The sequence below is a fragment of the Mixophyes fleayi genome, chromosome 2, assembly GCF_038048845.1.
Source record: "Mixophyes fleayi isolate aMixFle1 chromosome 2, aMixFle1.hap1, whole genome shotgun sequence".
Classification (NCBI taxonomy): domain Eukaryota; kingdom Metazoa; phylum Chordata; class Amphibia; order Anura; family Limnodynastidae; genus Mixophyes; species Mixophyes fleayi.
The window spans coordinates 184,984,508-184,998,093 of record NC_134403.1 but is presented as its reverse complement, the minus strand read 5'-3'; the positions used below and the strand labels follow the sequence as shown (position 1 = coordinate 184,998,093).

The 13,586-nt window shown below is 37.7% G+C and overlaps 1 protein-coding gene across 1 annotated transcript in view; it reads right to left on the bottom strand.

The window, feature by feature from the left end:
* Positions 1-1,813: 1,813 nt before the first annotated feature.
* PPM1E (protein phosphatase, Mg2+/Mn2+ dependent 1E) overlaps positions 1,814-13,586 on the bottom strand; it is a 204,976-nt gene continuing 193,203 nt past the window's right edge. The window contains exons 5-7 of the mRNA XM_075195071.1: positions 10,707-10,850; positions 9,156-9,249; positions 1,814-5,555 (exon numbers count right to left, since the gene is read on the bottom strand). Of these exons, the coding sequence (XP_075051172.1) occupies positions 4,510-5,555; positions 9,156-9,249; positions 10,707-10,850 (1,284 nt within the window). The 3' untranslated portion in view covers positions 1,814-4,509. The remainder of the gene's footprint in view (positions 5,556-9,155; positions 9,250-10,706; positions 10,851-13,586) is intronic.

Here is a 13,586-nt window from a genome sequence, read left to right as displayed (position 1 = left end):
ACCAACTCACAGTGGAGGCAGCCATTCATGAGAATGCAGCCTCAGTTCACAAGCAACCAGTGGCATCAATGAGGCACTTAATGTCCAAATATTCTTCATGAGGCATCGGTTCCTACTGAATTGATCAATTGCCCTCTAATAAATATTAAGTATAGGTCACAAAATGTCTGCTTCCACTGTGTGTAGGTGTCAGATGCACTTTAAAGGCCTTTGTGAAAAACACATAAGACAAATATAGTATATGGTATTCATTACAGGTTGCAGCAGGGCATGTACAAACAAATACATTGAAGTTGTGTGAAGGTGAAAAACCTGCTTAATAATTATATAAATTCATTATTTATATATTTATTTATTGTGTCAAAGTCTAGTGATGTTGGCGCTCCTTTTTTAAACCAGTATGTATGCATATTACAAAGAACTATACAGAAGTGAAAGTTGCTCAATCAATTTATAGACTCATAGCAGGTGCTTTAAAGGGTGGGGTTATCCTGAAAGGAACAAGCACAGAGAAAAATCCCCCAGCACACTGCTATAGCCAGCAAAGGAGCTGCCATGTCTACTTGTACATAAAAATGCAAACAGTGAGACTCTAAAGAGTGAGAGTCCAATATATCTGGGCCATACATATATGTGTCTTTAAATTGAGAGCTAACTTACCAAGTTAGGACCAACCTATTAGCAAAAGCGCCGTGGAGTGGCGGGTGGCTTAACATATATATGCAAATGTGTGCAACTGAGACTTTGCTGGCTATAGCAGTGTGCTGGGGGATTTTCTCTGTGGATATTACCAAGAACTGTTGCTAACTCCAAGCAAGAAACTTTGGATGACCTCAAGAGTAATCACAGATAAGTTTGTCACTATTTAATGTTTTGATACACATTTAATTTGCACCAATTTATATCTCACCGTGTTTACATACTACTACTCTATCAGGAATCATATATTTATTAGAGCGATACATATACACACACACACGACAATCATGCAAAACCATGACAAGGAGATGAATAAAGCAAGCATTGCTTGTTTATTCTATAGTAAAAAGAGGGTTGAATGTTCCACTTGTAATGTTTACATTTATTTATCTTGGGGCTTGTGCACATGGACGTTGAAATCATTCAATTTTCACTCTTAAAGCTTGTTACATGTTTATATTTAAAAAAATAATATAAGCGAATGGACCTGTACACACACTTTCTGAAAAACTTTCTCTTCACTTTGCATCAGTTTCTACAAAACTTGCACCATAAATGAATGATTACTTAGTATAAATATGTGTAACTACAGGGGTAGCAAGGATAACAGCTGCTATAAGAGCTGGCATCAGTCTACTTCAGCTGCCATGTCACATGTAGCCGTCATCCTCTCTGATCACACCTCTGGGGTCTCTACAGCTAGCAGGGATCTTACTCATACTTGTCCACTTATCCGGAATGTCTGGGAGACTCCTGAATTCTGGGCCAGTCTCCTAGACTCTCAGGAAAGCAGGCCATTCTCCCGCATCCTGCAGGAGGGGGGACCTTGACGACGCAATTGGCCACAAATCGTTTAATTCTGGATATGCAACAAAATTTCATCAATTTTCCGCAAGGGGTGGGGCCTCCACCTCCTCACCTGCAATTCATAATTAGAAAGTAGGCAAGTATGAGCTTAATCATCTCCCATGCTGCAGGACCATGACACCTCAAGTAATCTGACGCCCCAGAATTCAAACTGGCATTCCAGGGTTTCAAAAATAAATTCTCATCAGAGATGTTCTGAGCAGAAAGTGTAGTGCAAAGTAACCACTTATGTAAGGTGAATGGGTGGGGGGGAAATTGTGTTGACACTAGGATCTTTATGGATATATTCAAATTCTTGTTATGGAGCTGTGTAATTTATAAATGCAATCCTACAGATGGTTTTTTTTTGTTTATTGCTTTTAAACAGCAAGTTTTGTACCATAAAACGGAAGCTGTTTTTTACTTCAGGAGGTCCTTGTATAACTCAATGTTCACTTTGCAGAATTAATGTTTAGGGGATATTTTGATATGACTTATAATGACTGCCACTGCAAAAACCTGTCTCGCACATAGAGGCATTTGGTTTCTGCTTCTCACTAGCAGAAAGTAACCTCATCTCTGAGTCTGAGCCAATCAGTCAAGGGCCTCCTTAAAGGTAAAGGATGGCAGGATGATTGGTGATTGTGCTGGCTAAGAAGAGGGACATACCAAAGCTTCCCTGCTCACTGCATTATATATTATCTGACTGTGGTAATTGTAGGAGCAAACTGTAAATTGTTAAAAAAGCTTTAATCAACTCTATTGATAGATTAACAAAATAAAGGGTGGTCTTACAGTTAATTAGTGTGATTTATGTTAAAGAAACAAACCTCATTTTTAGAGGGAATTGCAGTTTTTAACTGTACCTTGCTAAAGAGTATAAATATAACCAATATCTGGGCAATGTAGCTGTTTGTCGTAGCTTTCTGTGCAAGATGATGCATTTGAGTTTGCCATCAAGTTACTATTAGTCTGCTGACTTCAGATCAGCAATTAAGCCAAATGGACTATCCTTGTAGCCACTTTGCAGCTATACTGTTGAGTAGCTCGAATTTACTGCCAATGAAAATTTGCCTGTAAAAATGTACAGGGAAAATTTAAATTAAAAAATGAAAATCAATACCTATTCCATTACATTAATTGTGATGAAGTTTCATTCCAAGGAAACCAAGATATGTATCAAAGTTAAAAGAATGGTCAGTTCTTGAACAAAATTTTGCTCCTTACATATGATAAAAAAGTGTTTCACAGAAATAATGTATTATTTTTGTACATATTGAATTTGAATAGTTAATCAGATATACTGCAACTGATCCAGTTTATTATAGTATATTTGTTATTATGTTATTATTATGTTATTGTCATGCAAATTTCATTACTACTTTTAGTAAACAAATATTAATTCGTTAATTTGGCTGTGTGTTGAAAACTACTATATTTTGGTACTATGCTTTTGGGCTCAAATTAAAATAGTACATGAACGGAAAGGCTAAAACTTATCAGTTGACTAATTAGCTTTTTGATTGAGAAAAATTTCTGCCTATAGCCATCTACAAATTAAAATTGTTTTAGGAAAGGAAACATGATGCATGAAATTAAGGCAGCCTGAAGGTCAAAAAACGCATATGGAAAGGAACATGCTGTGCTGTATAATTAAATATACATGATGTGTTAACACAGTAATAACCCTGTTTCTTTGTTATTTAATTAGATTTAATGATTTAAATGCTAAGACTTCTCTGAGTACATTTTCTCTTATTGTATTTTGAAATGAGAGACATGTGCAGCCAAACCCAGATCAGATATCTTATGGCTAAAATAACTTTCAAGGGATAATGAATAGTGGATCATCTGTTTAACATAATGGGATGGTTTCTATAATGCAGTTATTGATTTAATGCCTTTATACCTGAGTTTCCTCATACTGTAGAGGTTGGCTTATCCGCAGGAATCACTGGAAATTGGCTATATCTCACTGTACTCCAGCAGTGCCTTATTGCCATTATAAAGTGTGACATCTATCTAAAATTATAAAAATAACTGATAGTAATCTCTAGCCTTTCATGTATAAAGTAGTCTTCAGAGGTAAATATACAGTTGCAATCATAGTTTGGGTTGAGGGCACTTATATGACCTGAAACCAGTCCACAATTAAAAGCCACAATGCTCTTTACATGATCATCTGGTTCAGTCACTTGTTTATCAATGATCTAATCTTTAAGGTTTAAACCAGTGTTTTCATCAACGCAGTTTTAAACCTCCTCCTGCAAGTTGCATCACTGAGTATGGAAACCTTTTCAACTAAAGGCCAGGACAACAACACTACAGGGATTCTCATTAAAGACCTTTTGAGACGCACATAAAAAACATTTTGGATGGAGTCAACGGTTTGTACTGCATTTGATATAGGTAACATTGCGGATTTTACACCAGATACAAGCCACCTTCTAAACATTCACTTACAGCAATGGGCTTTAACCTGTTTTTTGTTTTGTTTTTTAAATATCGTCTACTTTGTCTTTTGTTTTTCCATCCTCAGGGGCTGGCTGACAAATTTTAGCCCGGAGAGGTGAGACTCAGCTCAGCAGCCCATTAGGAACATTTTAAAGGAAAAAAATTAAGGTAGCTCAGTGACCCAGCCCAAGGTAGCTCACTATGGGACCGGCCCCCCAGCCCAGCCAGCCCCTGCCCCTAATTGCTGTATGTGACCAAGGACAATGTGTAAAAGTAGTGATATAAACACAGCAGCAGTTATGCCTCCTGCTATTAACAGAGGTGAGGCGACATTTCCGATGACTGTGAAAATGTCCATCTATATGTAAATAGTGTACCACACTGTGCACTGCTTGGGGTGAGATCAATACACTAAGATAGGAGAAAGATGCCATTAAAGTGTGGGTCTACCTAACCTAAGTCACTGGAGCACTACAGTTATATAACACACAGGGGAATTCAGGTTTCTGTTTACATTTGATGGATCCTATGCAGGTCTGCCAGTGCTATACAGTTGCTCTCTTTTAACAATGCTCTAGTCATCAAATGACCTCTAAGACTAGTTTTCCTAGAAGCTACAGAGCAATGTACTGATATCCTATGCCTGCCAATGCTTTGCACTGGCACCGATAAAGTAGACCGTGCTTTGTGAGAAGGCTTTTTGGAAGAAAGGAGCTTTGGAAAGTTTGGCTTGGTCTTAGTTCCGCCTCTCCTCTTTCTGAAGCGTACATGCATTGGACTCTTCACCACTACTTCCAAACATTCATCTTTTAACTCCGGAGGGCAGCATAAGCTCTCCTTTCGCGGCATCAAGATATTCACATATCCTGAGCCTTTATTTCTAGAAATACTGTTATCCCACTCTCTCTCTCCACAAGCTGTAGGACTTTCTAAAGACTCCTTCCTCACAGATTCTTTGTTTCCGTTGGCTCTCTTTGGTGAGCTAGCTCTGGATACTTGGGAGCACGGTAAGCATTTGGCACTATATGGCTTGCCACCTCCTCCATGCAATGGGTCTAAATAGTCTTGTTTCTCTAAAACCTGCACTACTGGGCCAAGGTTCAAGCTAGTTCTATCTGTGAAAGAATCTTGACCATCATAACCTCCTAAGTCAGCAGGTGCTGAACACTGATGAAGGGGCCATGATCCTTTGCACTCTCCTTGATTCTCCTTGTCATCTCCATTATCTTCCTTTCCCCTATCAAAAGAGTTTTCTGTTTGATTGTTCTCCTGGCTTGTGTTGTTTGCTGCATTGAGGTCCCTGAGAAACACCACAATGACTGTAATGTTGTCACTGGAGCCAGCATCACGAGCTGATGCCACCAGCTTATGAGCAACCATACTGCTGTCTCCGTTGTTCTCCTTCAGATGGTCAGACACAACTTTCACTGCTTCATCTGGGTTCATCGTGTCATAAAAACCATCACAAGCAAGAATGAGATAATCTTCAGAGCCATCAAGGACAATGGAGTCAGAGTCTGCATCACCGCAGATATATGGCTTGTGCTCAGCATCCCCTATATGACAAAGAAGACAACATGTAATGCTTGCTTAACATTATCAATGACTGCATGAAATAAGTACAAGGCACCAGGACTGATTTTCAAGGGGACCATGCTGGGTTTACAAATCAACACTTGTTTTCAAAAATGCTAAAAAAAACTATTTAATTATCAGGTTTTAGGAATCCTCTATGGGAACGGCGGTCTTGTCCAATTTATCAAGCTAACGCCATCTTCTGCAGCAATGGAATGAAAATGTTATCCTTGTCAAGGAATAACCATGTTGAATTGTATAAGAAATCATCATTCAGACTAGACCAGACAAAAAAATGCAAAACAAATAACCGACTGCTGGCAATGAAGATTCACATTAAAATATATCTTTGTTATTTGCATGATTTAGCCTCACTTTATTTACTAGAAATACGTAAAACAAAAATAATAATTTGCAATAGCAATGCATTATTTAGCAGAAAATTTTTTTTTTTCTCTGAATAGTTCTATATAAATGGGAGCTGCAACATTATTTGTTGTTTCACCGTAAAATGCTAACTATATAGTAAATAACAGCTCCTCCTAATGGCAAAACAATTAAAACTATTTAAAAATAAGTGGGACAGGTTATACAAGTAGTAACATTAAAAGAAGAGTGTAAATATTTATTCATGAACCTCCCATAAAATGAGAAGTATTCTTGCATGTATGAGAAAAAAATCATTACTCTCAGTAGCAAAGTTTCAGAAACAGACTCTTGAGAGCTAAAAAAATATTTCATTCAGTTTTTCTCTCATCTCCTGTATACTGGAGTTATAGAAGAGAGCACAGAAAAAACAATTCCCTCTATTACATGGAGAAATTACCAAAACCTTCAAAGACAGCTGTTGAGACATAAGTGACACCAGGACAAGCAAATAATAAAAGGAATGTATTCCTTGGATAAAGCCATGCATGAGATATACAGTATGTAGGTATTTCCCAGTATATTACACATGAGTTAACACACATTATTATGACACAGCCTTTTAAAATCATGCAATTTATATTTAGAGAATTTCTTATGCATTAATTACGCCACATAATTAGATGTTTTTTAAATCCTTTTACAATTTATGTTGACAAAATACTTTTGCAATCAATGTTTACAAGCAAAATGGTTTTACTAGTTCAGTGGATCCTTAACAATGTCATCCTCATTAACTCCAAGACCAAGCAAAACATCAATAAATATATAACATCCCATTCTAATGATATTGCTATGTAATAATTGTGTGTCTTTCTAAATCTTTAAAAGGGAAAAGTAGCCTCCAGGCTTTTTTGTTTTACAGATAGGCATGCTTTATATTGTTCCTGGTTAAAGTAATTTGAAGGTGGCAAATCTGTTTAAGTTATATAAAGGCAAACGACAGACCCCTGTTCTATTCCTAGTCTATATGTAAATTCCAATCATATAAAGAATAGGAAACTGCAGACAGGAACAGTGCAGGGACAGGATACATGTCCTCTAATTCTCATGTTACACAGTGCATACAATTAGTTATAAATAAAATCATATTTCAGTACATGATTAAGACTGCATGGTTGAATACACTGAATAAAAGTGCAGATAACATATTTCTACTACTTCAGGTGTTAGTGTAATGTGTATTCTGTAGCCTCAACTAAACCATTGATGCCTTAGTAGTAACATTTTTATTTTCCATGTGTAAACAATTGCAAGTACCAATTCTGTGGTTTTGTTTGGTACATTTAATTCTCAGTTCCCCTATTCTTACACTGTATGTATGGAAAGCTACACAGTATGACTGTGACTGGTATAATAGACAATTATGAACTTACACAAATTTAGTATGTACTCTTCGTTCTGTATGCCTTGCTAGCCCAGGGGCGGATCTAGAATTTTAGTTTTTTTAGGGGAGGGGGATGTAGTTTCCGCCTCCTGTTGACGTTTATCCGTAGGGCTGCCTGCAACCGCACACTATGTGCAGGTCCGTGTTGAAAGAGACAACAGGCAGAGTATGCTGCCTTGCTGTTCTGATTGTGTTTAAAACACAATTGCCCCATTTGCCCCTCCCTAGTTCCGACACTGTGCTAGCCTTGTTAGGTGTTTATTTTGATTTTCGCACTGTTTAGGTTTTTTTATCATCATCAGTATTTTTTTATTGAATTTTTAACAAATATATGGGGTACAGAAAGCAAAAAGGAGAGGAGGGGGGAGACTTGACAAAAAAGAGGGGGACGGTGGTCCATAGTGGGGTGAGAACACAACAATATTACTGTTAAGATTATATTGTATGTGAGAAGGAGACAGTACACTTCCTGCTGTCTTGGATTGGTGAGTCATCATAGTAGGAGGGGATATTTCCCCAAAGACCAATGCTTTTTGTCTTTTTGTCAGTGTATATGGTCTGACCTTGACAGTATTTAATTCCTTGAGCTGGAGTAGGCTCAGCTCCTCTATAGAGAGTTTAGAATACCAGCTGCAAGCAGAGGTGTAGCTCCTTGTGTCTGGACCTCCCAAGTAAAAGCTGGATAAGGGCCAAATAGGGATTGCTTGGTTATGCTTTTTGGAGCCTCCTTTTTTAATGTCCCCAGTAGCTCCAAACACTAATTATAGTAGCAGTGTTCACAAATTATTAAACAAGCAGCGCTTGTCCCCACATGATTATACCAGCAGTGCCCCCAAATGATTACACCAGTAGAGGCCATATGCACACGATTATACTAGCAATGCTCCCATTGCTCTTGGTTAGCCTGGCGTCTGCCACTCACATATCATGAAATTAATAATAAGTGTACAGCCCGCCAGCTCAACATATCAGAGTGCTAAATCTCTAAACAGATTTTTGTGCTGATTTACATGGTGTGGTGGCAAGTAGCATTGTAACTAAACCTTTTTGTGCCCTGAGCAAGAGAGAGTATATGTCTGTGTGTGTAGTTACTATTTAATAAGGACTAATGACATAATAATCATTCAGGATCCATCAATACAGAATATATAGACTCTTATTCTACCTGCTATTGAGGGTAACACAACAAGGCACAATGAATCAATGTCATGTGTGCAGCGGTGTTTCTCCCGGAGGGATTTTTGACGGCGTCTGCACAGACTTTTTCCTGGGAGACACCAATTCCTGGGAACATGCTGGTCTGCATAAAATTTCAGCATTCCCAGGATTTTAACTCACAACTCAGACTACTGGCACTGCTATAGTTGTGCAGACTGTATATTTATAATGCAGTGTACAATAATCCCTCCTCCAATGTTATGACTGGATCATTGGACACAGAACAATCTGCAAAAAAAAATAGGAAAAATACACTTTTCTCTGAACAATCTAGTTGAAGGATAGGTCTCGTTAGACCTATACAGTAAACACAGCATACGGTGTGGGAATAAATCTTGAGTACATTACTCCGTTTAGTTAATATATTCCTAGTGCTTTTGTAATTTAATTGCATCCTAGGTGAGATGACTTCAGATTTCCCAATATAATTTATCTTCTGTTTCATGTTTCTTTAGCTTTCTGTATGTCTGAGATCATCAAACGCTTAATTAAAATCAGGGCCATAAGGAGACAAAGAGAAGAGAAAGATTTAATTAAGTCAACCTCCTACCAATAGCTCTGGAGACAGACAGGCTTCCATTAACTCTCCATGCTCCAAACCAGACAACACAACCTCCCAGGGCCTCTATGCGATGTTTCTCGTCCTATAAAAAAAACAAGCATGAGAATTATTAGTGGACAGAACCTGTGCTTTACATATATACACATTTATGTGTACAGCTAAAATGGGTCAAATCTAATAATACAAGTTTGACTATGAACCATAGGGGAGCAGTGGTTACATTAATGATCTGACCCAGGCTTCAACCATGGACTCTGCTCCATGGGACTACAGGCGTTGCCTCTTTAATACCTCATCAACAAATATAGGAGCCTTTCTGCCCTGTGCAACGGTACCCTTAGACAAACATCTAATATATAAATGCTTAGTGGTGTCTGTGTGTGTAAAAAAAACAACAAGTTGCAGCGCCACCTGCTGGGCAGAGTTATACACTGACCTACTAAATTCTTAGTGTGTGTGGGGAAAAAAATTCAAAAAGGGCTGAAATTTGGTAGGGCTCAAACTCACTTTCGTGAGGTAATTATACCTCATGAACACACATGTGTAGAGGAGTGCGTTAGTGTGTGTGTGTGTGTGTGTGTGTGTGTGTGTGTGTGGAAAAAACTATTTTCTCAGAAAGGGCTCGTCCAATTGACCTGAAATTTGGTATACTGACATTATTTGACAAAAAAATTAGAATAGTCAAGTCAGTTAACTTCCATCATCCCCCCTTCCCCCTGTGGGAGGGGTAGTAAAGGCTAAATTTACGAGTTGAGGGGTGAAACTCATTTTCGTGAGGTAATTTTACCTCATGAACACACATTAAAAAGGCCGCTTGCGTCGGGAAGTAACGCTCTTCCCCTGAGGAGGCCTGGGCTAGGTCCAAATGCATGACAAGAACCTTTTTAAGACCTTAAGTAGCTTGATTTGACTAGAATGCATGAGTATCATGCACGGGTTAACTTGTGGGAGATAAGTATGCAATGAGCACTAGAAACAGAAAGGACAAGCAGGCAAAGACACAAGGAAGGACAAGCAAAGCGACTAAGGAAAACACACGATGAAAGAGTTCAGTGGCCTTCCAAGCCCCACCCATCCCAGAAGTCAGATAAAGTGGGAGAAACATCCAGTGATGAGGTAATTATAATGATGGTTTTTTTTCCATGTGTAATTGGTAGGCAGGTGATGATGGTAGGGAAGTGATGGAGACCAGGGCTTTGACCATTTCTAGAATGCAGCCTTGGAGCCTGCAGCTATTATAGCTTTTCAAGGAAAGAGGTGCCAGCACTGTGGGATACAATCTAGCTGTCTAAGCAGCTACAAAGGAACAGGTATATAAAATATAAAATATAGAAACTGGTAATGCTTCCAGAGGAATTGCATTTTTACTATTACTCTACATATGTTTTGGGAAGAGTTTCATCTAGCTATATTACATTATAGAAAAAGATAATTTTATAAATGTTAAGTATTTTCACTAATGAGCACTGTGCATTTTACAGAAGAAGAAAGTGTCCACTGACAAATTAAATGTGGTTTCAGCAGCTCTATAGGCCTTACCTCTCTGTCTGGCTTATGTGGTTTCATTAGTTCCACAGCTTGTCCCTTCCGTACTAGCATAACCTGCGAGTCTCCCAGCCAGGCCACATGCAGCATGTTGCCACGGATAAAGGTCACCACGCCAGTTGTACCACAACGTAGGTTCTAGACCATAAATCAGAAAATAAAAGTGTTTAGTTAAAATATAACATAACTATGCAATAAACTATAGAAAGCATTTTGTATTTAAGAAATCCTGTTTATTACATAACATAAAACATGAAAACATATTTAAAGAGAATATATTTAAAAAGAGGTCTACATAAATTAAAGTAGATGTTACAAACAAAAAGTGTAAAGAAGCCGTTCGGAAGTCTATTAGTTTTTCTCTAGTAAATATGAAAGGGAGCTGAATATAGAGCTCCATCTTTGTGTTTGGTTTTAATTGATACATGTCTGTAGGTTATAGATTACTTAAATATATACTTATTTTTGCACTGGAGAGCATCTTATCAAGGGTTTAAATAGTGTAAATGTCACTTTCAACTTCACCTACAATAGCCTAAAATAAAATCAACTCTGTCTTTGATAAGGAAAAAATGTAATTTATTGTGGGGTTTGTGTATAGAGTTATTAGACACCTTTCTCACTGGAAGCTTCCTTTGGGGGCAGTCAGCAATGTACAAGACACTTCATTTTTGAGTGTAGGAGCAGCTCAATGCTGTTTTGTTTCTGTCCAATGTCACCTTAAGCCTCATGGCACTGTGATAGATATCACTATGTCACACGCACATCTGCTCCAGTATGAGGGAATATTGCTCGTGCACAGAATAATTTTCCTTCTATCCCTTACCCCCCACCCGTCTCCTGCCAGTTATATTGCTACATGAAAGCAATTCAGTGCTTGACAGCAAGAAATAATCAAGCTATTTAATTCTGGGCAAGTAAATGCATCTCTTCTAAACAGATCTAATGTACTTCTGTGGCTAGGTGAAAAATGAGTTGACATTTACAGACGTAGCCTTTTCACATTAACTCTGCCATCTAACAAAATATGGGCCACCAAAAAAAAAAAGTAATGTAAACAAAATATGTTAAACATCTCCTATCTTTAACGTTTTTTTTCTGATGAATGTGAAAATACTCAACATAGCACGCTGTGAAGGGTAAAAATATATTGGATGTTTTGCAAAAAAAAAAAAAAAAGCACTCTATAGTAAACCTAATTATCCAGTATGCTATACAGCCCATTGTAGTAGATGTTCTACAGTCCACTGCTGTCCAACTTCTTCAGTGTGGTCGGTTGAATTTCCTTGAATCCAGATAGTAGCAAGTCAAATATATAATATGAAAATGTGTTTTTTTTATGGTATGGCTACAATGTTCAAAACATTGTAGAGACATAAAATGAAATCAGACTTAAGTTAGTAGCACAATTCTTATTTTAAATACAAAGGATATACACCCAAGACAGACATATTCATACCACATATATATTTTGGACAGACACATATAATTATACTGAATTTTACAAACTTAGATATTAAATCAATTAAAGTAACGAACACTACATTCAGCATAGCAATGAAATGCAGATTATCCAATGTGTGCAGCCCAAGGTCAAGACAATTTTACATCTCAACCTTAGTGCTGTATTGCTATTCAGTGATTAGTCAAAGCACCAGGTCCCAAATGGGAGTCACTAGCATTGTGGTGTGTTAGAGCATTACAGATGTTAACCTATAATAAATATCAACTGGCTGCTGGAGTTCACTTTAGGAAAGCTATCACAGTGTTATGATCATTAACTATGCAGTTTGCTCCATTTTTTTAGTGGCCTTGTGCTAATCCAATATAATAGTATATACACACCAAACTGGAAACATACAGTATAAGGAGATTCATGTATTCTTGGTGTGGAATGTAGGACAAGCATTGATACTAAGAGTAGTTGCCACAACATAGTAAACTACTAAATTTACTTGAAAACTACTAGCAATAGAAACAATTGAAGCATCTCATACACCTGGTAATAGCTCCATTATGCTTTAGTTTCCTCACCAGATAATGAGAATAATAAAGGTAGAAGTATATAATCTGTCTCTACTGACCTTGCATTACACATAACATTATTGTAAAGCTGGGAAAGGGAAAGCATGAATTGCATATAATGTTGAAGCATCAGTTCTAAGACTGAGATGCATTAATTCACCTTGTGGTTTCCAACTGAAGACTTCCCATACGTATAGGAAGATTTGCAAACAAGGTACACACTCTCTCTCTTTCGTTGACATCATTGTTATTGCAACTGCTAAAATATGGTGGTCATGCCACTATCAGAGGTCTGTTAGCATACTTTGGTATATGGTAAAATGTGTGTGTTAACCTCAATGTGATATAAGCAATTATATTTACAGTTAATTTTGTTTCTGCTAAAGAGTCCATGGCAGCACTAACAAATGGATTAACTCTTTAAGGTCTGATTAAAGTGGCCAAGGCTGCTCCAAAAGCATCTCCCTGGCTACTAGCAAGCTTTGGCTGGAAAGTCCAAAAAGGACGAACGGCTGTTATGTCCACTGCTTCTCTTATGGTTTTCCTCATAGTGCAATGAGAGGAAAATGAGGGAATACATATCATTGAAAGAAAGTCCTCATCAGGGCATCTATTGCTACTGCTATGTAGTCTTTGCGAGAAGAATGAAAGCATTTTGACTTGTCGCCATCAAGTCTATTAAGGAATCCCAAATCTCTCTACCAGCAGCTGAAATACCTCTTCGTACAATACTCACTCTTCTTGGATAGATATGATACTGGTTGAAATAATCTGCCACACTGTTGCCCCTGCCTTCTACAGGAAGTGCTGAAAAGGACATTATGTTCTGTACCCACACCATAGTTATTG